At 43.8% G+C, this 27,369-nt stretch overlaps 1 protein-coding gene across 1 annotated transcript in view; it reads left to right on the top strand.

Annotated features, from left to right (window-relative positions):
• The window catches only part of galnt17 (polypeptide N-acetylgalactosaminyltransferase 17), a 380,918-nt gene that overhangs the window by 78,830 nt on the left and 274,719 nt on the right, over positions 1-27,369 (top strand). Inside the window, exons 3-4 of the mRNA XM_078225003.1 lie at positions 17,686-17,852; positions 19,242-19,416. Of these exons, the coding sequence (XP_078081129.1) occupies positions 17,686-17,852; positions 19,242-19,416 (342 nt within the window). The remainder of the gene's footprint in view (positions 1-17,685; positions 17,853-19,241; positions 19,417-27,369) is intronic.

The following is a 27,369-nucleotide window of genomic DNA, read 5'->3' on the forward strand; positions in this document are numbered from 1 at the left end:
GTTTAAAAGATTGAAGCAAAAATGAGGCTATCTTCCTTGGCTTATCCAGTTACATTGCTACAGCGATGTGTCATGGCAATGGGCTCATCCAATGGCCTGCTCTTGATCACCCTACTTAATCGTTTATGTTATTGGAAATGTATGCAACTTTCTTTTCAAATCATTTTCACTTCAGTAACCTCTCCCATGAATGTTATCCCACAAGTCTAGATCAGTGTAGGTGGAAAAAGTTTTCCAACTTCCTTTCTTACTCTCTGAATTGAGTTCATGTTCCCCGATATTTGAACCCTTTCTCAAAGTTAGGAATTTGCTTGGCTAAATGTTGACATTTCCCTTCATAATCTTTATTTCAATTTGATCACATCGAAGTCTCCTGTTTACTTTGACTTGACTGCTGACGTTATTCTGGTAAGTAATTGCGCTTGGTACAAACACCATATGGTTTATCCTCTTCCATGTTTAAGTAGGTGTTTAATTGTTAAAGTTGCTGCTCCATCCTAGTGTAAACTGGGACTTGGCAAACACAACATGCAAATTCCCAACAACAGCCTGAGCTCACTGGCCAAGTGTTGTTCCATTTGCTTTTCACCACTAATTTTGAACTGATATCGAGCTGATCAGTTGACCGATTGCCTCTCTGGCATCATGTGTTGGATGATTTGTTATTTACATTGGAAAAAATTAAGCAGTCCTTTTTTTGCTACTGCCACTAATGGCACTGCTGCCTTGTCTCTATCAACCCAACCTCCTTGGTTACATTCTCAGGCTTGCTGTGCTGAGGAAGTTAGCATTCCATTCTACCTTGAACTGAGCTTTGGAACGTTGGACTATTACACACATGCTTCATATATGTATAGAGTGCAGCAAATTGATTACAAAATCCCATCACTATCTTCAAATATATCCACGGCTTCCATCTGTCCTAAGGACCTTTTCCAGCCATATGTAGATAGCTGCATCCTCCATTCTTTTGGTGTTGTATAATTACTGTTCCCTGCTCCACCATCCAAGGCTACACTTCCAGTTGCCACCCAGTGCCCTTAAAATTATGCTTCAAGCCCTTCTGTCTTTCTTCCCTCCTCCAAGCATTCAAAACCTTCTAAATGCCTTACTCTTCAACCATTGCTTCAGGCTTCTGGTAGATTTTCTGCTTTTCTCTGTTGTGAGTCTATCCTTTCTACTAAGTACACAATGACAACAGGCGGATTTCAATCCTGGAGGCGTAGCCAGAGGTGGGGCCATGTGATTGGCCGGGTGGCTGTGGAGTGGACATCTATTCCACCTCCCTCCAATTAAGCCTGGCGGAGGAAGGTTTGAGGATCTTCTACCACACCATAGGCCAACTGAGGCTCTTCTAACCCTTAGGAAGGCACCCACTAGCAAGAATGGTAGGGACCCAGAGAGTAAGAACCTTTTGTGCCCTTTATGTCAACACCCTTCAGTCCTCGCTGTCTGGCCTCAGTGAACCTACCCCATTCATTCGCAACTCCTCAGATACTAAACAGACCTTGCCCATATGTAGCAAGCCCTGGGGGGGGGGTTTCCGTCCAGCCCACCATGGGAATCGTAGCGGGTGGGGGGTGCGGACCATGCAAAGGTCCATTGCCCCCCGGGGCGGGATTTTCTGGTTTTGGGGTGAGCACAGCTGGAAAATCCTGCACCTGGACAACATTCTGGCTTGGGCTAAGAAGTGGAAGTAACATCTGTGCCACACAAGTGCCAGACAATGACCATTACCATATAAGAGAGAATCCAACCACCTCCTCTTGACATTCAGTCACATTACCATTGCTGAATCCCCTACAATCAACATCCTGGGGGTTATTAATGACTAGAAACTGAACTGGTTCACTCATATAAATACTGTGGCTACAAAAGCAGATCAGAGTCTGGGAATTCTGTGGTGTGTCTCTCACCGTCTGACTCCCCAAAACCTGCCCATAAGGCACAAGTCGGGAGAATAATGGAACACTCTCCACTTGCTTGTATGAATGCAGCTCCAACAACACTTAAGAAGCTCAGAAACATTCATGACACAGCATCCAACTTGTTTGGCACCCCATCCACTACCTTCAACATTAATTCTCTCCACCAGCAATGCACAGTTGCCTGGTACTCCACTGTCCGCCGCTGGTGTAGGCTGCACTGCAGTATAAGTTATTATGTATGCCCCTGTGGACTAAAGGGCATGGAGAATCACAAGGTAGGCTTGAATATTTCAATACTGGGAGCTGTTTATTGAAGATGTGCACTCATTCGCAGTCAGGTCTAAGACTGCCCAACAGGTCCCACACTGGGTGGAACAAATAGCTCAGGGGGGTCACCTGACCTGTGCTCTTAAAGGGGCAGGCTGCATCCCTATATACATCACAGAAATAGCCACCGCTTCCAGTTGCACCACTGGTGCTGGAGAACTTCAGGCCCTCAGCTGGCAGCTCATGGAGGTGGGTTTTCTGCCCTGCACCAAGACCTCTGGGAGGAGTTCCCTTCATAGGAGCCAGGATCCCAATGGCAGGACTTCATCCCATTGACTTAAATCCCTGGGGCAGTGTTGCCACCAGTTATCCACCCAGTGTCCACAAACTGTCTGGTTAAATAAAGCATAACTGATCAACAAGTGATAGAATGGGAGGAAGGCAGAAGTTGAACAGGAGGAATTGTTAGAATCATTCTTTCCCTGAAGAAGGACACCCTCTTTTGGTCAACTGTGTTGTACATTCTATGAGAGCAACAGAAAAATAAGTGTGCCCAGTGGAACTGACCGATTGGTGGCTGGAGAGCCTTGGCTGCCTATCCTGACAGTAAAGCTGGCTAAAAACACAGAGTAGGTTTAAACTAAGAATAGCAAAGCACTTTGATGACGAGCTCGGATGCAAGGAGTTGTAATTCACTCAATGAAATATGTATTTTTCCAAAAAGGAGAAGGGACATCTTGCTGATCAGTCCACTGGGAACAATATTGATACCATTCATAAAAAGGATTCACAGTCTTATTCCTTTGATGGCGGAGTTAGTGATATATAAAATTCAACCCTTACCCAAATTTAGAGGTACAGTCTATAAAGCATTATCATGCACACTAGAATTTGCACATTAAATTTTATGATCATAATGCTGATTTACAGTGAATTTGAATGCTAACAGTGAGTGATTTGATGCGATTAACGTGTGCTTAGATATGTCGCGAGAGATGTGGCAATATCCAAACAAGCCCTGAAAAAGTAGCAAACATTTTGCAAGAAAAACGGCAGGCGAGGAAGAGCTTATTTCAAGGTCACTTTGACTTTGAGCTAACAATTATTTTCTGTGGATGGTGATGCTCTCTGTTTTAAGCAGCTCACAGATGATGACGTGCTGCTGCCACTAGTTTCCTTTGAAGGTGACTTCAAGAGCATTAAATGGTGTGTGTCATTTTCTTGTGCACATTAATGGAAAGCTAAGTTGTACATGTTGCATTTTGTTAATGCCTTGCACACTGAACTATTCAAAGCATTTTGAACAGCTCTTTGTGATTCCTGCACATTTCAGTGAATGAGCAAAAACTATATATTTTTCCCAAAATGTTTATTCACAGTTTTACTCATTGTGGAAGGCAGATTGTTACTTCCCTGCTTTTATTAATATTTATTTTGTTGAATTCCCTTTATTTAAAATGTTCTTCTTTGGTCTTTAGCAAGGGGTCGCTTTACCATTGTTGTAGAGAGCTCTGAGGGCAGTGATTCCTGCCAACATCAATTTGCTTTCAAAGAATGGCTACAAAAATCTAAAGACCATCATCCTGCCAGGCATGCTTGCTGTGTTCTTTGTGCTGACCCTGCTTGATTTTGGGCCAGCGGGCACCTAAACCACTAAAATTGCATCACTGTTGTCCACCTTCTCATGCAACTGCAGGGATTGGTTGTGGGGGAGGAGGGGGCAGGAGAGGTGGGGTGGAAACAACAGGTTGGTGTTGGTGATGGGGATCCCTGAACAGAACAATGCTGGTAGCCTCTGTGTAACCCTGTTTTATTCTTCACCCAGGCTGATGGCACACTGGGATCTTTTCCCCATTGCAATTTTTTCACATTTCCATTTCTACTTGGTTTTCCCCCATTTCCTGTACTCGTCACTTGTGTTCACACCCACGTGAGTGTGCATGGGTGTGTCTTTCTCTCTGGCCATTGGTTTCATTTTCAGCAACCCTCTCCTTAAGCTAGCCTGTTGCTGAAGTTAAACTATGCTTATCTAAAAGCTGAGAACAAGTGTTGAGTAATTACTGTTCTAGCTTAAGGAAGGACTTGCTTTTGGGTTGTACATATTACGCGAGCAAATATAACAATGCATGCTGGAAGATTTTCCATGGTTGCACAAGATTAGACTGTGATAAGCTCCTGATGTTTCTTATCTGTGTGGAGTTGGCTATCTAGAGGAAGTAAATGGCAGCTGAAAACATACTTTGATTGATTCAGTTGCTGCAATTCCGATGTTTTTAATCAATAGATTTTCCTCAATATCTTTTGTTGGAGTTCTGATTAGTTCTTCACCTCTCCACCCAGTTTATCAACCAATCAGCAGAGTGGGATCCCTGATGTGTGATGGATAGGGAGAGTGCATAGACACACTGGTATAGTTATTGGTATATCAGAAATGATCTATATCTCCCTACTTCAAAGTAATCTTAATGGTACATTTGTTACTTATAAGTAAGAAACAGTATAAGAAAAAATGCTGAAAATAAATTTGCATTTGGGTTTTAAAAGCTTCTGACTTGACATTGGGACCATTCCCCGTTTGAGCTACCTCACAACTCATGCTGGTAATGTTCATGACATCTCGAATGCGCAGGGTTGGTTTCCAGCATCTTTTCCACAATTAATTTGGAATTACTTTGACTTTTTGAGGATTGTTTAGTCCCAAAGCTGAAGGAGCTCCTCATTATATCCAAACCAATTCTTGGAGCTGTTGACAGAATCGAAATAATGAGATTGATTTTGCAAGGCCACTCTACACCAGCGGAGCCTTACAGTCAGTGCATAGAACATGATAGCAGTGCACTACGCAGTACTCTAACATGACTGGTTGCCTATGAGGTCCTGATGATGACATAAGACCATAAGATCATAAGACATAGGAGCGGAAGTAAGGCCATTCGGCCCATCGAGTCCACTCCACCATTCAATCATGGTTGATTTCAACTCCATTTACCCGCTCTCTCCCCATAGCCCTTAATTCCTCGAGAAATCAAGAATTTATCAATTTCTATCTTGAAGACGCTCAACGTCTCGGCCTCCACAGCCCTCTGTGGCAATGAATTCCACAGACCTACCACTCTCTGGCTGAAGAAATTTCTCCTCATCTCTGTTCTAAAGTGACTCCCTTTTATTCTAAGGCTGTGCCCCCATGTCCTAGTCTCCCCTGCTAATGGAAACAACTTCCCTACGTCCATCCTATCTAAGCCGTTCATTATCTTGTAAGTCTCTATCAGATCTCCCCTCAACCTCCTAAACTCCAATGAAGACATGGAGTATTCCATTATTTAACCCTGTGTATAATATTGTCACAGGAACATGACACAGCTTCGCACTTTTCACCCTTCAACATTAGTTTACTGACAAGCTTACATTAGGATTTTTTTTGTGTCCGGGTGTAACTATTATGGTATTGCTTTTGCTATATCAACAACAATCAATAACGATAGGGCAGCACGGTGGCACAGTGGTTATCACTGCTGCCTTACAACTCCAGGGACCCAGGTTCGATTCTCGGCTTGAGTCACGATCCGTGCAGAGTTTGCACGTTCTCCCCGTGTCTGGGTGGGCTTCCTCCGGGTGCTCTGGTTTCCTCCCGAAAGAGTTCCGGGTTTTGGAGCTTGAGCATCAGCTCGAGGTGCTGAGGTGTATCTGCCAGGTTGACATTTATGTGGATTGCATGTATTTAGATGTGGTCTCCCCACAGCTTAATAAGTGCAGTCAGAGGGGAATGGGTGACCACCAGTCAGAAGAAGGAGACACAGACAGGTAGTTAGTAAGACCCCAGAGGGCATCTCACTGAAGAACCATTTTTCTTTGTTGGAAAATGATGAGAGTGACGGTTCCTCTAGGGAGTCAGCTAGAGCCAAGTTCACGGCATTGTGAGTGGCTCAGTTGCACAAGTGGGAAAAGTTAGGTGAAAGAGCAATAGTGATAGGAGACTCAATAGTGAGGGATGCAGTCAGGCATTTCTGTGGCTGCAAACGTGACTTCAGGGTGGTGTGTTGCCTGCTTGGTGTCAGGGTCAGGGATTTCACTGAACGGCTGCAGGGCATTCTGAAGAAGGAGGGCAAACAGACAGAGACTGTGGTTCACATTGGTGCCAAAGACATGGGTAGAAAGAGGGACGAGGTCTTGTAACAGGAATTGAAGGAGCTAGGTAGCAGATTGAAAAGCAGGACCTTTAAAGTTATAATCTCTGGATTGTTCCCAGTGCCATGTGCGAGTGTGTATAGGAACAGGAGGAAAGAGCAGATCAATACATGGCTGAAGAAATGGTGTAGGAGGGAGGGCTAGTATCCTGGATCACTGGGTCCATTTCTGTGGAAGGTGGGACCTGCATAAGTTAAACAGGTTGTGCCTGAACCGGAATGGGGCTAACATCCTTGCGGGGAGTTTTGCTACTGCTGTTGGTGCTGTTGTGGGGGGTGGGGTGGGGAGGAGAAAGGCAGAGTGATTATAGACAAGTTAAGACACAATGGGGTAGTATGGCAAGACTGGATGGCATTTATTTTAATGCAAGGAGGTTTGCGAGTAAGGCAGAGGAGTTGAGGATGTTGATTGTCACATGGGAACATGATATTATTGCTGTCACAGAGACATGGTTGTGGGAGGGAGAGGACTGGCAGCTCTCCTTAATCAATACTGTCACCCTTCCCCTTTATATTTACTATTTGCTTACTCAAATATTTATTTAATACCCAATCCTGCCCTCCTGTGAGCCAGGTTTCTGCTATAGTCACAACACCATGGCCAGAATTTTGTGTATAAAGTCCAGGTGCTTGCCCCACCCAGAAGTATATAAAATCAGATGAGAATTCATCAGGTGCGTGTCCCAGCCTCATCCCACCCTCATTTGATATCACAGTAAGCAGGCTTGCACACAAGGCGAAAGTGCACCCACCAACAAGAAGCCAATTTAAAAATTAACCAAGGTGTCTGGGGACTGAGGTCTTTGTACGATTGTGCTTTTCAGACACTCATGGTGTAGTTTTTCCATCAATATTTATATTTTACAAGTCCACAGTTCCCTCAGACAGCTGAACCCCTGAGGGAGCATAATGGAAGCTCCAGCCCTCACATTCCCTTTTCTTGGTGCCCGCCCTCCCCAGCCACACTCGGCATTTCATCGAGCTCATTTTACGCTGGGTGGTTATTAATTGGCCAGCCAGTGTTGTGTGGTGCTTACAACACGATCTCGGGCAGAAATGGGTTTCACATCCACTCCCGCATGCGCCAACTTCGGCCGTGTCCCGAACGTAAAGTTCAGGCCCATATTTCTATATGTCAATCTATGCCTGTCACTCACCAATCTTATTAACCACATTCTTGACATTCACAGATATGCACTGAAACACTGATATGGATTTTGTTACTTTATCCCTTCCCCTGACTCCACCTATTAGCTTACTATTCCTTGCTCTGGTGTTATTGTTTCTCTTAGTGGTCTGTTCACCCTGGTATGCCTGTCTGATATTATCCTCTGGTTCCCACACACCAATGCCAAGTTATTTTAAACTCTCCCCAATAGAACTAGCAAAATGCCCTGCAAGTCTTGGCTTCCGGCCTGTACAAGTCTCATTTTTCCCCCAAGCCAGTCCCAATATTCCAAGAATATAAAGCCCTCCATTTGTGCTACCTTTCTCGGTATGCATTCCTTAAGTATGTTGAGGCTGTGATAGACAGATTTTTAATCAGTGAGGGAATCCAGGGTAATAAGTTGGGAAAGTAAAGTTATCATAGAATCCTGACAGTGCAGAAGAAAGGCCATTTAGCCCATCAAGTCGGCACTGACTCTCCGACAGACCATCTTATCCACCCCCTGCCCTATATCCTAACCCTACATATTTACCCCGCTAATCCACCTAGTCGACACATCTTGGGACACTAAGGGGCAATTTAGTGTGGCTAATTCCACCTAACTGCACAATATTGGATTGTGGGAGGAAACCAGAGCACCCAGAGGAAACCCACGCAGACACGGAGAGAGTGCAAACTCATACCGACAGTCACCAAAGGCCGGATTGAACCCGGGTCCCTGGTGCTGTAAGGTAGCAGTGCCAGTTGAGTTGAGGATGATCATACCAGACCAGCTATGATCTCATTGAATGGTGAAGGAGACTGAATGGGCTGAATGACCCACTTCTGCTTCGACGTCTTACGGTCTTTATCCTCCTATTTTTTACTCACTTGCCCATGGTGCTTGGAGGCCATCTGGAAATTACTACTTTTGAGGTTTTGCTTGCTAATTTTCTACCTAGCTCCCTAAATTCTTATTGCAAGGCCAAATCCCTCTTTCTGCCTATGTAATTTATACCATTTCAGAAACCTCGAACTATCAAATCACCTATTACCATTGCTCTTCTAGTCTTCCTCATACTCTCGTGTAGAGGTGAGCTATCTGTTGCTCTGGGCACACTCCCCAGGTGAACCATCATTCTCATCAGTTTCAGAACTGAATATTGCTTGGAGAATGGAATGCACTCAGGGGACCCCTGTACCATCTGCCTGCTCCTTTTTGACTGTCTGGTGGTAACCCATTCCCTCGCTTCCTGCATACTCGTAAGCTGCAGGATGACCACATCTATAATAGTGCTATCCATGAATTTCTCAATCTCATGGATGAACCACAGTGACACCAGCTGTTGCTCAAGTTCTGAAATGCAAAGCTCAGGTTGCTGCAACTCCAATGGCCCTGCCATTTCTCTATTTATTAACTGTGTGGTGAACCACTGTTAAGCTTATTGCCTGTGTGTGTGTGACATGCCTGGACATGCCCCTGCCTGAGACTCCTCCCCCCCTGGTCCAGGTATAAAAGTGACTGCTCCCCACCCCCCTGCCTCAGTCTCTGGACCAGTTCATCAGCATGGGTTTGCTCCGAGTCTTTTGCAAATAAAAGCCTATTTGTTCTTGCATACAAACTAGTCTTTGCTTGATTGATAGTGCATCAAACTGATAACCTTGTTACTCTTAATAAACCTTAACCAATACTAATGAAGCTTTACCAATACTAATATGCCTTACTAGTATTGCTGAACCCTATTAACACTGATAGCCCTACATTTTACTTAATACACCTTCCTTGTGGTAATAAACCTTATTTAAAATAGAGGGTAAGACTCACCAATTATTCCTTGTTGCTTGTTATTAATGTTTTTTTAAACTCCCAGTTGTTTACACTTATTTCCTAAGCAGTAATATTCACCAGCCAATCAACCTATGACTTTCCTGTGATGTTACTGTTCATTTTAATTTTCAAACTCAGCATTCCTGGACCTTTCTGCTCCTCTCCCTGAAGGTACATTCTTGAGGCCTTGTTTCTAAGGCTTTATTTATCCACTGCTGGCTGTGTATTTCCCACAGGTCCGCCTCTTTCTCCGAAGGTAAGTAATAACAGCATTCTGGAAAACTGCCAAGTTGCTATCTTGTAGCCTTGATTAAACCATTTCTTCTTCTGAGTAACAAGACATTTTTAAGAGTGACCCCTTTAAGAACCACTGACTCCATATAACTCACCTCCTGACAGTCTTGTATTCCCTTCAGATACATTGCATGGGAGCACAATAAGTGATAAAAGCAAATTACTGCAGATGCTGGAATCTGAAACCAAAAGAGAGAATGCTGGAAAATCTCAGCAGGTCTGGCAGCATCTGTAAGGAGGGAAAAGAGCTGATGTTTCGAGTCCAGATGATGCTTTGACAAAGGATCATCTGGATTCGAAACGTCAGCTCTTTTCTCTCCTTACCAATGCTGCCAGACCTGCTGAGATTTTCCAGCATTTTCTCTTTTGGGAGCACGATAAGTGAGTTGACCTGACAATATAGTGCAAGCTCATCTAGCAGGTCATCAGGCTCTCAGATACTAAGCCAACATCAAAGAGCAATCATAGTACCATCACTGCACTGGGGCTGCATTTCCTTTCTGTATTTTGATTTGCTTCTGAATTAGTAATAATGAATGATTATAAGCTAGTTGCAAAAATATTCAGCTTTAAAATGTTAATCTAGAGGCATGAATGTATGTAAAGTAAGTGTCTGAATTTTTAAAAATAATATTTTTATTTATCCTTTCACTAATTATAAATAAAGTACCTCTAGGTGTTGAAAAGAGGCTCATGAACTCGAATACCAGAGCTCTCAATGTCCTTTGCTTCAGTTAGTGATAGTATCTGAGAACGGAGTTGGAGGATCAGTCAATAAATGCCTTCTAATTGATAGCCTGCTGCATTTCTTACTGGAAGGACCTCTTGCATCTCATTTCATATTAAACTTTCGAATAATATCAAACAGTCTGATTCATTGTCAACTCGGAAAGGTTGGAGTTGTAGCGCATAGGATAATAATTTGTTATAACCGCCATGAAAAATTGGAAACATTATTTGCCTAAAAATCTGCAAGCTTTGCTGGATCCTGCCTATCCCTGCAATATGTGCCAGTAAACATAAGCAATGATTGCTGGATTTTGTACGTAACTAAATTTGAATGGTGGGATATTTGTATTCCAGGATGTCCTGGTAGCTCATTTTTGGGATATGAAATGAGCGATTCTCTTGCCATTGAGTCAGTTTGAGAATAGTTCCAAGAACAAACTGAAATGCTTCGAAATTCCTTAGGGAGAGAAAAATGGGTTTGACATTTGCCAGGAATTGTTTATATTAAAAGAAAAGCTCCCATAATGGTAAGAAATTCAAGAAGAACATTTCAAGGGTTTTTTTTCTTTGACAAAGGGTTGGCTTAAAAATGCAATTAAATTATTGCTTTTTCACTCCAGGAATTTGGCAGCAGAATTACTAATGTGAACACTCGCATATATTTTCTGGATTTACTTATTCATTTTTTGTTGCTTTCAATACATTTATTTAATAGAATAAACTTAAAATGTGGTCTTGAAAGTGTGATGCTGAAAGGGCTAGGATTGAGATTGTTGACTATGAAGTGACCTAACAAGTCACTCAGTTCAAAGGCAGTCCGGGATGGGCAATAAATGCTGGCCCAGTCAGCAATACCCACACCCCATAAATAAATAAAAAGGCTAGTGTTAAGGTACCAGATTAGAAATCCTAAGGTATATTATGAAGCCAGACTCGATTCCAACAATTTTTATATTTTGGCATTAGCGTGAGGATAACTTTCAATCCAAGCGTGATTCTACTGACAAACTTGGAAGCTTTTATCAAACAAACTTTATTTAACAACACAGTAACTATAACAAATGAATTAGCTAAACCTTTAACAATTGAACAATACTTAAACATGGCAAGATACAAGTCTTAACTGCCAACCGATCATTATGAGTTCCAATTCAAACAATATTCCTCTTAAACCCCCTCTTTAAAATTAGTTAGAAAAACACAGACATGCTTGCTGTGACTTTGGAGCTCTCAAAGAGGCCTTTTCAGAGAGAGAAAGAGAGAGAGCCACTGCTTTCTTCTGGCAGTTCAACTGAAATAATGGGGGCGATTCTCCCAAAAGTGCTGAATTGGTGAAAAAACCGGTCTGGATCCTGACTATTTTTTCAGTGCAACTTCAGACCCAAATCCCCCATTCTGTGTAATGCACAGGTTCCAATTGTGAATATCATTAAAAACCCGTGGGAGAGGCTGAAAGCTCTGGAACTCTGCGCATGCACAGTGGTCCCGATCTGTCAGTCTCCCCGTTTACCTGCCAGCTTAATCGCTGCCAGCCTGGGACACTCACAGTGCTGCCCCTCCAGCCAGCCCCACGGCCTGATCGCAGCCCCCACACAATTCCCGGGCCAGCTCTGACCCCACCCCCCCACGTCCAGGAGCGCCCCGATCTCCAGGCCCCCCCCCCCAGCAGTGGCAATCCCACAGCCCCCCCCACTACAGCAGACCCTCCCCCACACAACAATTCCCGGGCCAGCTCTGACCCCACCCCCCTTCCCCCAGAGGCAGACTCCCCCTCTAACAGGAGGCAGACCCCCGACGCGGCAGAGCATCCCCCACTCCCCAGCCCGCCCCGATCGCTGGCCTCCCTCCAGTCCTGACCGATCCCCATGCAGAGAGGCAGCGGGACCTCCCACCCCCACTGATCGCTCCCTGGGCTGGCATTGCCAGGGTGCCCATGCCCAAGGGGTACCACCACCCCCACCGCCCAGCCCCCTGGGGGGCCCCGATTGCCCCTCCTTCACTCCGGCAGGATCCCCCGCTAGTTCTCCGAAAGTGGGGGGCCACTCTAAATCCCACTGGAGTGAAATACTCCTGGCGGGGTGGGAGATGCAACTGGGCCCGGCAACTACCATTAAATCTATTTAAAATAGATTAAAAATACATTTAAAACAGATTAAAATCACTTACCTCTCTTCTCGCCGGTTTCCAGCGCGGTCCCGACTGCGCCTGTTCTCTGGCTCTGGGAGACACGCATGCATCGGGAACGCATGCGTAAGTCCCGCAAAATGGCTGACCCGCATCTCTCGACACGACCCGCCAGAAAATTTGCGGGTCGCAATGGAAGTATCGCCCCCAGTATTTCTTTCTTACAAGCTTATCTCCTCCCATTAAGCACATGATTCTGTCCCTGTCAATAAACCTAATCAAACTCGACTCTGAAATCCCGGGGAGGGGGGTGGGGGGAACCTACATAAACACAAAGGCATTAGCATTAGCTCTGCATCAGTGTCTAAAATGAGCACTCATCTTGTGCTCCCAGCTACGAATTCAAAGGTTTTCCGAGATAAACCATCACCCTGCAAAACAGCGCTGAATTTTGAACATACTCTTTACAAGAAACATGATATAAATATATTTCTTGAGGGCACAGTGTCATCATTCTAGGATTGAGAGTCTTGAAGACGTAGAACGAGTGTGTTAAGAAATGGAAAATCTACCACATTAAAGAACAGAAAATGATTTTTAAAATGCGATATGCTCCTTACATGTGATTTTCTGCTGCCTTAAAATAGCTACCGGTGCCAAATTCAAGATGACCTGGGAGTTCATTCATGTTATGTGAACATGTTGAATAAAAATCAATCAGGCAGGGTCAGTGCAATGACTGGAAATTAATGACACATTGCCTGATGATGACCCATAGGAATTTTGCTCACAAAGTTTAGAATATCATGTTTAAATAATATTTCTTTTAGTGCTGGCTGTTTCAAATCGAGTCATCACTTGGATGAAAGTTGACAAAATATTGCAGTGAAGTTCTTAATTGGAATTTATTCTAGGATCTTTGCAAACCAAGTCCAAAATGAAAAGGAATTACTTTCATTAATATATAAAAACATTAAATACAACAATACTCCCCTCACTTGCAGAATTCCACTTTCCATCTCTGGAATGGAGCAACCACGTGAAGCCATTTGGCCCAATGCTCAATTGATAATGCAGAAACTCCCATATTCAAACTGATGTGAAACACTGGCTTTGACTGAATATGCTTTCAGCTGATTGCCCATGTTTGAAGCTTTACCATGTGCCCAGAGATAATGGACCACTGCTATACCAAAAAACACTCCACAAGTTGGCAGGCGCTGCCTGCGATTCATTGTATTATCAACCTGAATTTGGCAAATATGACTTAAATTTACTGATGTTGACTTTAGTTTGCATGGACCCACGCTCCCTGGACATACTCTCTTTCACCTTCTTCCATCAGGAAAAAGATACAAAAGTCTGAGATCACGTACCAACCAACTTAAGAATAGCTTCTTCTCTGCTGCCATCAGACTTTTGAATGGACCCACCTTATATTAAGTCGATCTTTCTCTGCACCCTAGCTATGTCTGTAACATCACATTATGCACTGGTCTCCCAAGGCGAGCAGTCCTCCCAGGGGAGCTCTGGAGAGTGCATTGCTCAAGGGGCAGGGCTGGAGGATGGCAGTGGTTCCAAGGTGAACTCCTTTGTGCTGGGATAGCCTTTAAAAATGGCACCTCAATCCTCACATTACTAAGTTGTTGGCGGGTTAGGCAAATCAGAGGCCGCCCTGCCAGCGATACTTCATGGGATTTGTCCCTTGATTTTTTTTTTACGTTGGAGAAATGGTGGAGAAAGCTGCCATTGCTCTTCATGGCTTCAGTGCTGCTTTTCCCACCTGTTATTGGCCTTTGCTGATTTCTGCAAAAATCTCACACCTAGTTATACACTGATCCCAATTTTCCTCTTGATTGAAGTGAATATAAGGAAAATTTGTGTAGGAAGTATAATGAGCAACCAATTTGATACAGTCTACTTTGCATAATGTCCCAATGTTAAAACAACCACTATGCGCTTCTGGAATGACAAGAGGTAGTCTATTCTGACAATTCAGCTTAATAGATGCATGCGGGCACCACGACAATCTCCGCTGCAGTGTAAGAATTAATATGGCTTACAAATTTGTCTCAGTTTCAGTTAAAACTTTCAATAAACTATATTCTCGGTCTGATGTATCATAGCCATTGAACAATGAAAGCTATGGTAAAAGATATTTTTTCCATAGCAACAGGTTTCTTGTTTGTCTCCTTTTGAAATCTGTAGACATGGCTGTGTCCAATGTCATCGACAATGCTATCAAGCAGCACCTGCTCAGCAATAACCTGCTCAGTGATGTCCAGTTTGGGTTTCACCAGGGACACTCAGCCCTGACCCCATTACAGCCTTGGTTCAAACATGGACAAAAGAGCTGAATTCCAGAGGTGAGGTGAGAGTGATATCCTTTGACATCAGGGCCGTATTCGACTGAGTGTGGCATCAAGGAGCCCTAACACAACTGGAATCAATGGGTATCAGGGGGACAAACTCTCCGCTGGTTAGAGTAATACCTGGTACATAGGAAGATAGTTGTGGTTGTGGAGGGTCAGTCATCTCAGCTCCAGGAGTCCCTCAGGGTAGAGTCCTAGGCCCAACCATATTCAGCTGTTTCATCAATGACCTTCCCTCTGTATAAGTGGGGATGTTCGCTGATGATTGCACAATGTTTAGCACCATTCACGACTCCTCGGATACTGAAGCAATCCATGTTCAAATGCAACAAGATCTGGACAATATCCAGGCTTGGGCTGACAAGTGGCAAGTAACGTTTGTGTCACACAAATGCCAGGCAATGACCATCACCAATAAGGGACACTTTAACCACTGACCCTTGACATTCAATTGTGTTACCATCACTGAATCCCCCACTGTCAATATCCTTGGGGTTACCATTGACCAGAAATTCAACTGGACTCACCACATAAACACAATGGCTACAAGAGCAGGTCAGGGGCTAGGAATACTGCAGTGCGTAACTCACCTCCTGACTCCCCAAGGCCTATCCACCATCTACAAGGCACAAGTCAGGAGTGTGATGGAATATTCCCCACTTGGCTGGATAGGTGTATCTCCAACAACACTCAAGGAGCTTGACAGGAGTTTCCAGGACAAAGCAGCCACTTGATTGGCACCACATCTACAAACATCCACTCCCTCCGCCACTGATGCTCAGTAGCAGCAGCGTGTACTATCTACAAGATGCAGCAATTCACCAAAGGTCCTTAGACAATACCTTTCAAACCCATCACCACTTCCATCTAGAAGGATAAGGGCAGAGGATACATGGAATATCACCACCTGCAAGTTCCCCTTCAAACCACTCACCGTCTTGACTTTGAATATTGCCTTTCCTTCGCAGTCACTGGGTCAAAATCCTGGAATTCCCTCCCTAATGACATTGTGGGTCAACCCACAGCACATGGACTGCAGCGATTCAAGAAGGCAGCTCACCACCACCTTCTTAAGGGCAACTAGGGATGAGTAATAGATGCTGGCCAGCCAGCGACGCCCATGTCCCACGAATGAATAAGAAAAAGATAGAAAAAACAGCTGTAAAAAAGGTATTCTTTCTAGAAAAGCAAGGTGAAGTAGTTGCAAGTGTTAGCAAAATTTGTTTTGAGATAAAATTTATGTTTATTTCTTATTTCCATGTAATTTGAAGTTGGGTGCAAGATTAAAGTGCCACAGAGAATGCTCATTGTAAATTAAATGGGTTAATGTGTGTGTGCAAATGCGGATTTGTGTTTTTGAGGGGGAATGAGAAGGAATCAAAATTTTCCAGGCGGGTCACAATTCCGACACCATCCTCAATTCCAAGTTGGGAACTTGGAAACAGCTGTGCAGGGACTTTGGTCACGATCTTCCCAGAGATAGTCAATTAAGAAATTGGACTGTCAGTCCCATCCAATTAAGGGCAGTGGATGGAGCAAGGAAGCAGGAGGCTCAATGGAAAGACCTGTAGCAATGTTTGGCTGGCAGACTTAGAGGTAAATGTTCCTGGAGAGGAGGGCAACCTGGAGGGCTCCTCACAATGGAGGCACTCACTTGGGCCTCCTTCAGTTGAAATAAAAAATATCTCTGGGTGGAGGATAACGCATCTGGAGCAGACCTTGGGCCTCTGCGCATCCGCCTTGCGCTCCCCAGCCTCCCCCTACCCCTCCAAACCCTTCTCCATGGGGTTGGGAAAGATCATTCCATGGAGGCTAATCGCGGGCTTCCAAATGATATGCTCCACTGTTTAGGCGTTTGGCAATCATGAGGAATTTAAAATGGTGCCAAATCACAAACTCTGCACCAGTAGCTTGTAGATTTAAATTGCAGCCCAACTTTTGTAGGTAATTTTTGTTTCAATTTATATCTCATGCGGATTCTTCTCAGCAAAATATTCTTTTTGTGCAGTTGTCTACATCCTGTGGCTGTGCTCCAGTGAAAAGTACGTCTGATTTTGCACCCCACTGTAATGCAGGAATTTTCGATTAAATGAAAAAAAATCACCCAAGTTATCACAGGAATGTTCACTGTGCACTGTGTACTTATGTCTACAGCCATTCACTGTAAACCTCGCACTTCTGACAGTCGAGCAATAATAATGCTTCATAAATAACACCATCCTGTGAAGCTGTCCATCACTTGGAATCATGTTCAGAATAAAATGAAATGCCTTGCCTTATTAAAACCTTAAAATTCTCCTGCGATATAGTCATGCATTCAGTAAATGTCTTGAACCTTTAAGGCACCCCACCAGCTGATATTTTGCTGAGCTTAGCTACCTTCCCTCTCCTTTCCTCAGCCTTTTCCCCACTGCCAACTCCATAACAATATGGAAATTATATGAATGGTTGTTTTTCTGTTAGCTTTATCTCAATCCAAAGATCAAATCAATATGACTCATCCCTCAGAGTGAGTCGCAATGAATTTTCAAAATCTTTTCATGTTGAATCTTTTGCTTACCTGTAATGTAATTCACATGAATGCAAATCGGCTGACGGAATAATGACACCCTTCACAGCTTGCAACATAGAAATGTTACAATCTAGATAATAATGCTGCAAAGTAAAAATCATCAGGAAGGTTATAGCTCATGAAATGCAAATTCCTTTGCTTGTTGTGTAACATTATATTTATAGAGTTGAGATCTGTGTGACTCTGCGGGTGATGCTACTAAAAGATCAAGGAGCCTAACTTACATTTTCTGTTCCTCAGATGCAAAGAGTTGAGCTATCCCAAGAACCTGCCACAGATTTCCCTCATTTTCATCTTTGTGAATGAAGCTCTGTCTGTCATCCTCCGCTCTGTGCACAGTGCAGTGAATCACACGCCAGCCCATCTTCTGAAAGAGATTATCCTTGTGGATGACAACAGTGACGATGGTACAGTAAGCTTCAAAGCATGCGGTCGAAAAACTGCATGTGCTCCAGGCCCGCCTGTTATTGTGTCCATCTGTGTGTTCTGGAGGTGTGTGAACGAAGCATTAGAGCAACTGATTGGATGTTCCATGGCCTTCTCCCCTCAAGGGATCAGGGGATCACAGTTTTGGAAAGCTCTCTTCAATCCCTTGTCTCTTATGCTGTGACCAACTTATCCTGCAGCAATGTGATTTAATAAGGATGTGGTTAGCAGTGGAGGAATGTGTGTTGAGTGTAAAGACAGAGATGAAATGTGAGCTGTGGGACTGGAGGAATGTATTTATGGTACTTTGCATCTGAATTCTGTGTGCTAGGATGAATATATAGCATTGGTTCCCTCACCATTCTGTAGGGTAAAATTAGTGTGCATATTCCTTTATTAGGGTGAAGTCTGTAGTGGGTGGAAAAGGAAGGAAGAAAAATCAGTGTGAGTGCTTAACCTCACTTGGTGAGATTGTTGATTCTTTTCCTGTACTGCTCTGCTTACCTGACAGTGAGAACGTTGGTGGAGAGTGGCAGTACCACCTCACTCCAAAGGGCATGGCTGACTGCTTTGCTAGGCTTGCAGGGTTGTAGTACCATGAAACGATGCCACGGTAGCACAGTGGTTAGCACTGCTGCTTCACAGCTCCAGGGTCCCGGGTTCGATTCCCGGCTCGGGTCACTGTCTGTGTGGAGTTTGCACATTCTCCTCGTGTTTGCGTGGGTTTCCTCCGGGTGCTCCGGTTTCCTCCCACAGTCCAAAGATGTGCGGGTTAGGTTGATTGGCCAGGTTAAAAATTGCCCCTTAGAGTCCTGAGATGCGTAGGTTAGAGGGATTAGCGGGTAAATATGTGGGGGTAGGGCCTGGGTGGGATTGTGGTCGGTGCAGACTCGATGGGCCGAATGGCCTCCTTCTGCACTGTAGGGTTTCTATGATTCTATGATTCTCTTAGACCGTGTCCAAAAGAGCAATGTGGTCCTTCTCTGAGAAGTTAATTCTTCTTATCGTCCCACCTAATCTGCCTGCTTCACAGATTTCACCTGCTTTGCCATCCTACTGCCAAGGTGGAATAAAAATGTCGGTTATAGATGCGGTAGGGCAATTTGAAAGAGAAAAGCCTCCCCGAGTCTGCAGAACGCTTCTGCACAGTTGCACCATTATTGCAGTCATGTTTCTTGGAAATTCAACTACTGATACTACGTTATGAATTGAGATATCTATGGGTGAACAGTGCAACTTTCTGGTTCAATAATGGTGCAGTCTAACAGTTACAGTCTGTCTGGCATTGAGGAAATTCCAGCATTTAAAACAATCCTGTACTAATTGTTCTCCATTGATTTTGGCTGCTTTCTGCTTTTATCATGTTACAGAAGAACTAAAGGCTCCCTTGGAAGAATATGTCCACAAGCGCTACCCTGGTCTGGTAAAGGTGGTGAGGAATGAAAAGCGTGAAGGCCTGATACGAGCCCGAGTCCAGGGATGGAAAGCTGCAACAGCGTTAATCACAGGCTTCTTTGATGCCCATGTGGAGTTTAGCGCAGGGTGGTAAGTAGCTACCCAAACAACAGCGAGCACTACAGACGTTCAATGAAATAGCATCACTCTTCAGTTACATGGAATTCAGATATTCCTTTTAAAATGGACACCTTCCCAACCTTCATAGGGGTGCATGGCCGAGTTAGAAAGGTAGATAAAAGTGTGAGGGTTTTCCATGGCTTTACTTGTTAGTATCAGCTCTTCCTTGCAATGAGGGAGCTATTTGTTACAGTAACAAACTATTGTTAATGGTTGTGAATCATATTCGGACCGTGAAGATTTAGAAATTACTGATTCACAACAACCCAATATGAGCTGGGGTAGAGAGACATTATACCGCATAGAAAGTGTATGGCTTCAAAGGTGGGCCACAATCCCAGGTAATAATAGATACTTTCTAAGAACCCTACTCTATCCCACCTAGAGTATAATGTCCATTTCTTATTGGGTCACAGAGTAGAACATCCTGACATTGAAGAGAGCCCCAAAAAGAACAACACAAAGCTGAATAAATGAGATTGGTGCATAGCTGAGGTTGGAAAAGTCTAAGGCAAGGAATGTTTGGGAAATAAGAGACAATTTATAGGTGCCATCACCAAAATACTTCAAATCCTCAAAAGCCACTGGCAAACTGCATTCCTGAAAAATGCTCAAAATTAACACTAACTCTAAGAAAGGGATAGGAATCCAAACTTAAGTAAGGAAAGGTGAATATACAATTAATATTTAACTTCTCACTGCTGTATTATATATGAGAAAGTAGTGAAAGCAGAGAACATTATACACTTTAAAAAGCTGATGGATAAATTTTGGCAAGCTATTGAGAGGAACAGAGTAGGACATGAAGATTGACCATTGGGTTCAGTTTGATGGATGGAAATGGCTCTTTCTGACCTAGTGTGTTAAATTTTAAAGTTTATTTATTAGTGTCACAAGTAGGCTTACATTAACACTGCAATGAAGTTACTGTGAAAATCCCCCAGTCGCTACACTCCGATGGCTGTTTGCATACACTGAGGGAGAATTCAGCATGGCCAATGCACCTAACCAGCACATCATTCGGACTGTGGGAGAAACCCGGAGCACACGGGCTATAAAGTGCCCCATCGGAAGATGAGGTACTGTTCCTCCAGTTTGTGTTGGGGTTCACTAGACCCTTCAGGGCAACTGCCTTAACCATCTGTACCTCTGTTCATAGAATCATAGAATCCCTACAGTGCAGAAGGAGGCCAATCAGCCCATCGAGCCTGCACCGACCACAATCCCACCCAGCGCCTATCCCCATAACTCTACCTATTAACCCTACTAACTTCCTGACACTAAAGAGCAAATTAGCATGGCCAATCAACCTAACCATGCACATTTTCGGACTGTGGAAGGAAACCGGAGCACCCGGAGGAAACCCACACAGACACGAGGAGAATGTGCAAACTCCACACAAACAGTGACCCAAACTGGGAATCAAACCCGAGTCCCTGGCACTGTGGGGCAGCAGTGCAGTGTGTGTGGGTGTGCATAAGCTCGTGAATGCACGTGTGTCAGGGATAAATTTTCCAGGTTTCCTGAAATTGACAAAAAGAACGCTTTCCCCCATATTTGCCTTCCCCAGAACTTTTAGGGCAGGATTTAGTTGCTACATCATTCTTCAGCTGAGGGAAACAGGAAGATGACATATATAGAAGTGATCATCACCTCAGCCATGCCGTTTTGAGCCAGTCACTGAGAGTGCATAGTAGTGCCAATGATGCATCTTCTGACACGCTCTTGATTTTTCACTTTGTTTCACATGGGGTTGCCTTTAGACATTCCTAATAATAAAATAAGGACTTGCATTCATATAGCACTTTTCCAAACCATCCAATGTTTCAAAGTACTTTACAGCCAATTTGAAGTACCTTTTGAAGTGTAGTCACTGTTGTAAAGTAAGAAAGTGGGAGAAATTTAATTTTTTCATGAACACATTTCATTGCACTCAACTGAAAGAGTAAATGGGAATAGCAAGTGAGAAAATCTCTAAGCTTCTCAGTATGTTGCACAACTGCTCCCAACTCAGTACCCCTGGAATTCCACAAGGGGTTTTATTGTGGCCTTGACTCCCGTGACTCCAGACAGTATTCAGACAATGGAAGTTGCTAAGCCAGTAATGATCATGCAAACTCCCAAAAACAGCAAAGTGCCCAGGTAATCTATTGTTACGATGTTGATTAAAAGATAAATATTGACCAGGAGGCCAAGGAAAACCCTTGGCTTTTCATCGAAATACTGCCACTGGATCATTCATACCCACTTGAGAGAGCAGATGGGGCCTTGGTTTAACATCTCATCCAAAAAAATGGCACCTCAGAATGCACAGCCCTCCCTCAGTACTGCACTGGAGAATCAGCTTTGACTTTTGTACTCAAGTCCTGGAGTGGGACTTGCCCAGAATCTTGTGACTCAGAGGCAAGAATGCGACCAGCTGAGACATGGCGAACACTCCAGGTGATCAGTTTCAATATTTACCAGTTACTGGGTGCAAAGTTAAATGTCTATAGTTATCTAAATTTGTTATTTTGCTTTTATAAAAAGGCAACTCCTGTATTGTTTTTTTTCGGTCCGGTGGAAATGTATTTGCTAATTCCTTGTGACGTCAACCAACACTTAATAGATTTTCACCCTTATCTCATTTTGCATCTTTTGATATTGACTGTTCCTAGGTAGACAGCCTTTTGGGACTGCCTAAGACATTGTGAGCGAATGGTATCAGTGTAATTAAGTTCAGTCAAGAGCTTCCTGCATTTGTTAGCTTCCTATTGGTATATTCACGAAATGAAGATTTCCCAGAATAATTACTTTATGTCCGAAATAACCAATTGATTCATCAGAACCTAGAAATACTATACTGACCAGTTAACAAGGGTGAACTGACTCCTCTCTGTTCCACTCCTGAGCTGCTTATAACAGAGTTTGATGTTCAAAAAGGCAATATTGCTAATCTAATATATATTTAACTGTATATGTAGTTTGGTACAAGAAATACGCCAACCAGGTTCTTTAAGTTAACAAGTCAAGAGTTATTTTTATTGCTGAAATATAATTGGGTAAAGATGGAGAAATTATTAAAAGTTTTGAAATGTACAAATATATCCAGCTACTTACGAATGCAAAAACAGCACACACAATGCAGCACACCGCACCCCCACCCCCCCACCTCCATGCCCCCACCACTCCCCATTCCAAGCATGCTAAAAAAGTAAAACTCTGCAGAGTAAAAACTTGACCAAGTAATAAGTCAGAGAATAGATATTAACAGATTGTCTAGAGGCGCATTTACAGCTGAAGCGTCCCTTTCCACAGTGAAGCTGTTAGTCTGCAATCGTGGTTGATTGATTTGGAACTTTCTTTTAAGAACTCTCAGCTTGTAGCAATGAGATCTTCTGATGAGTTTCTCAAAACAATAACAGCTGAGCTTTGAAGAGAGAAGTTTCAGAACAAAGAGAGGTAGGGCAAGGCTATTGCCCCTGTGACAATATTAAATCCAACATCATTTTTACATCCAGGAGCTGGATCACATGATCATTCTTTCTGAGAGCTCCGTAGACTCAGGGCGGGATTTTCCGGCCACGTTCACCTCAAGACCGGAAAATCCCACCCAAGGTCAATGGACTTTTCCATGGTCCTGTCCTGCCCCTTACGATTCCCATGCGGGGGGGGCGGGATGGAAAAATTCTGCCCTCAGTGTCCCCATAAAAAATAGCTTGTGTTCTTCACAAATGCAACATAGTAACTGCTGACTCAGCAAAAGTGTCTGTTTCAAAATCATTCAACACATGCGCATGTCCAGTTAAGGACTTTATAAAGTAAAATATAAATATTCATTTGTTAGTACAGATCTTGGGTATTGCTGAAAAAACAGACATGCTGTTGAAGGTTTTCATCTTGCACTCATCAAAACAGATTCACATGAATATGAATTGTAATAGGAACAGCAATTTACACTGCACGAGATTGGTTGATGAGTGGACTCTGATTGGTAGAGGTCCTGAGGCATGGTACATTGGGGAAACTATGCAGACGCTACGACAACGGATGAATGAACACCGCTCGACAATCACCAGGCAAGACTGTTCTCTTCCTGTTGGGGAGCACTTCAGCGGTCACGGGCATTCGGCCTCTGATATTTGGGTAAGCATTCTCCAAGGCGGCCTTCACAACATATGACAGCGCAGAGTTGCTGAGCAGAGACTGATAGCCAGGTTCCGCACACATGAGGACGGCCTCAACCGGGATCTTGGGTTCATGTCACACTGTCTGTAACCCCCACAACTTGCCTGGACTTGCAAAGTCTCACTGGCTGTCCTGTCTGGAGACAATACACATCTCTTTAACCTGTGCTAATGCTCCCTCCACTCACATTTTCTGTACCTTTAAGACTTGATTAGCTGTAAAGACTCGCATTCCAATCATTATTCATTATTCTGTAAATTGAGTTTGTGTCTTTATATGCCCTGTTTGCTGTGTATGAGCAGATCTCCCACTCACCTGACGAAGGAGCAGCGCTCCGAAAGCTAGTGGCGTTTACTACCAAATAAACCTGTTGGACTTTAATCTGGTGTTGTTAGACTCCTTACTGTGTTTACCCCAGTCCAACGCCGACATCTCCACATCATGGTACAGGCATTGCCATGGAGAATGCACCAGGGAACAGTTAACTGCCAAACATTTGACCTGCCTGGTTTGAATATACACAAAACATGTCAGTACAAGATGAAAAACATCATCAGACTGTCTCTTTTTTTTATCAACAATACTCAAGTGAAGTAATAAATGTCCAGCTGATGACATTTTAAATTCATATTTTATATAACACATTATAACAATACATTGAAGCATAAGAGCAGCAGAAAATGCGGCAAGCTAAGTATGAATGCACCAAGCAAAAATTAGACTAGATCTGGGGCAAGATTCTCCAGCCTCCCAGCCGTGTTTCCCACCGGTGGGAGGTGGCGCATTGTTTGCTAGCGGGGGATACTGGCCCCTGACTTTGTGATGGTGTGAAGTGGATGAGAATGAGTCGGCAGTTAATGTTTACACCTCTCCTAATTTTTGTTTCTACCAATCCTATGAATAGTGATTTTTTTTTTCCTTTATTCATGTCCACTCCACTTCTGGGATTGTTGCAGTGAATCAAAAGAATTTCTACCTGCAAGTGTTCAGTGTTAAATATTGAGCACAATCTGCCAGTTAGAGTAAAAAAAGTAGATTAACATCAATCAAAATGCACTTACATCAAGTGTCTTGTCACGCTTGTGCTCGATATTTGAAAGATCGGCTGTGCTTAATTTCACAATCCCATGTTTGGTTCATAACTCTATAAGTTTCCCATCTTCATAATTTACTTTAAAAATTAGCTTCCATCATCTTTTCGGATGTAGCATTTTAGATCCTGACAACTCTGAGTGAAAAAGAACTCTACTCATCTTCACTCTAGATCTTTTGCTGTTTATTTTAAATCCATGACTTATGTGTGACATGAGCCTCTGTATGTGGAACATTGCCTTGCTGAACCACATAGCTGTTTACTATCTGACCAGCAGCCTCTCAGACAAGGAGCTCTACAGAAGTGCCCCTCACCTCCCCCAACTACTCTGCATCTGCTGGAAGTTCTCTACTATCACCTACCAGACTGATCCATCTTTGCATGCCCATCTCATCATCTAAATCCAACACCACCAGAATAGTGAATTATCCAGCATCTGTTTTCAACCCACTGATCTCTGTGAAGGAATACCTCATTTGACTTTGATCCTGGACTCCAAAACCCAAATGAAACAATATTTATTTTCTCTATGGTTCCTTTACTGTAATTTTTAAATTTTCTCTACCCCCCGTCTGTACTACCTGAATGTGAGGGGGGCATTGCAAAACTTCTTTTTGTGTTTTGAGTATGTGCAAATAGGTTTGCTGTGAGGTTATTATTAAAAAAATGTTTTCCACCAAAACTGAGGGGTTGGGAAATACGCCATTGCTTCTATAGAGGGAAATAAGTCAAAACACCTTGCTGTTCACAAACGGGTTTTGGGAGAAGAAATTAGTGGTGCTTACATTAACTTCCCTTGTCCAGAATACATATTCAACAAATGACCATTGCTGAACTTAGTTATCTGTCCAAAAGGAATACATGCTTGGTTACTGATATAAGCTCAGGTAGAATTGGAGAGGCATTAGTCACAATCTTTCAATCTTCATTGGATATGGGATCAGTGCTACTGAGCTGGAGGGCTGCGAATGTCGCACTACTATTCAAGGAAGAAGAGAGGGATAATCCAAGAAATCAGTCACCCTAACATTGATGGTGGGTACGTTCTTGAAAACTAAATAAGCTTTCATTTGGAAAGGAATGGGTTAATCCAGAAGAGACAATGGCACATCGTGTATCTTTGGTAAAGTCATGGGGCAGGTTGATTAGAGTAGTGCAGCAGATGTATGTGTGGACTTTCAGAAGGCCTTCAACAAAGTGATGAAGGAGCAGCGTTCCCTCCCTCTCCCCGACACACTATCCCTCCCTCTCCCTCTCACACTATCACTCCCTCTCCCCGACACACTATCCCTCCCTCTCCCCCTCACACTATCACTCCCTCTCCCCGACACACTATCACTCCCTCTCCCCGACACACTATCCGTCCCTCTCCCCCTCAAACTATCACTCCCTCTCCCCAACACACTATCCCTCCTTCTCCCCCTCACACTATCACTCCCTCTCCCCGACACACTATCCCTCCCTCTCCCCCTCAAACTATCACTCCCTCTCCCCAACACACTATCCCTCCTTCTCCCCCTCACACTATCACTCCCTCTCCCCGACACACTATCCCTCCCTCTCCCCCCACACACTATCCCTCCCTCTCCCCCACACACTGTTCCTCCCTCTCCCTCCTTGCACTATCCATCCCTCTCCCCTCACACACTATCGCTCTCTCTCTCTCCACACACGCTATACATCCCTCTCCCCCACACACTATCACTCCCTCTCCCCCTCACACTATCCCTCCCTCTCCCCGACACACTATCCCTCCCTCTCCCCCCACACACTATTCCTCCCTCTCCCTCCTTGCACTATCCATCCCTCTCCCCTCACACACTATCGCTCTCTCTCTCTCCCCACACGTTATACATCAATCTCCCCCACACACTATCACTCCCTCTCCCCCTCACACTATTACTCCCTCTCCCTCCTCACACTATGCATCCCTCTCTCCCCACACACTATCGCTTCCTCATTCCAAATAAACCTGTTGGACTTTAACCTGGTGTTGTGAGACTTCTTGAAGTGAAACAGAGAAGAGATCAATTAAGAAGGAAGCTCATGGATTGAAATGGCATTATTGATATGGAACAGGCTGAGTGATAGGAAACAGAAGGATTAATGTTTTTTCGACTGGGAGGTGATTTGCAGTGCTGTTCCCCAAGGGTCAGTTTTGAGTCCATTACTCTTTAAAATTTTTATGAACCACCTGGTCTCAGGTATAGAGAGCAGCAATATAAAGTTTGTGGATGACACAAAATAGTTGATCATGATCAGGATAGTTATAGACAGCAGGATGACATAGACAGGATAGTGAAAGAGACAGAAGAATAACAGATGGAGTTCAGTAGATGAGTGTGAAGTGATTGCTTGTGGGATCACTAAAATGGAAAGACTGCATACTATAAATGGGATGATTTTAAAAAGCGTAGATTAGCAGAGAAATGTTGCCACCCATACACACAAATTCTTAAAGGCAGTGAGACCAATTGATAAAATAGTTAAGAGGCACATTTGTGAGTTGGATGAAATAGAACATAAACACAAAGAGAAAATGTTAGAATCCCTATAGTGCAGAAGGAGGCCATTTGGCCCATCGGGTCTGCACTGACCACAATACCACCCGGGCCCTATCCCCGACATATTCAACCTGCCAGTCCCCCTGACACGAAGGGGCA

The sequence above is a fragment of the Mustelus asterias genome, chromosome 12 (assembly GCF_964213995.1).
Source record: "Mustelus asterias chromosome 12, sMusAst1.hap1.1, whole genome shotgun sequence".
NCBI lineage: Eukaryota > Metazoa > Chordata > Chondrichthyes > Carcharhiniformes > Triakidae > Mustelus > Mustelus asterias.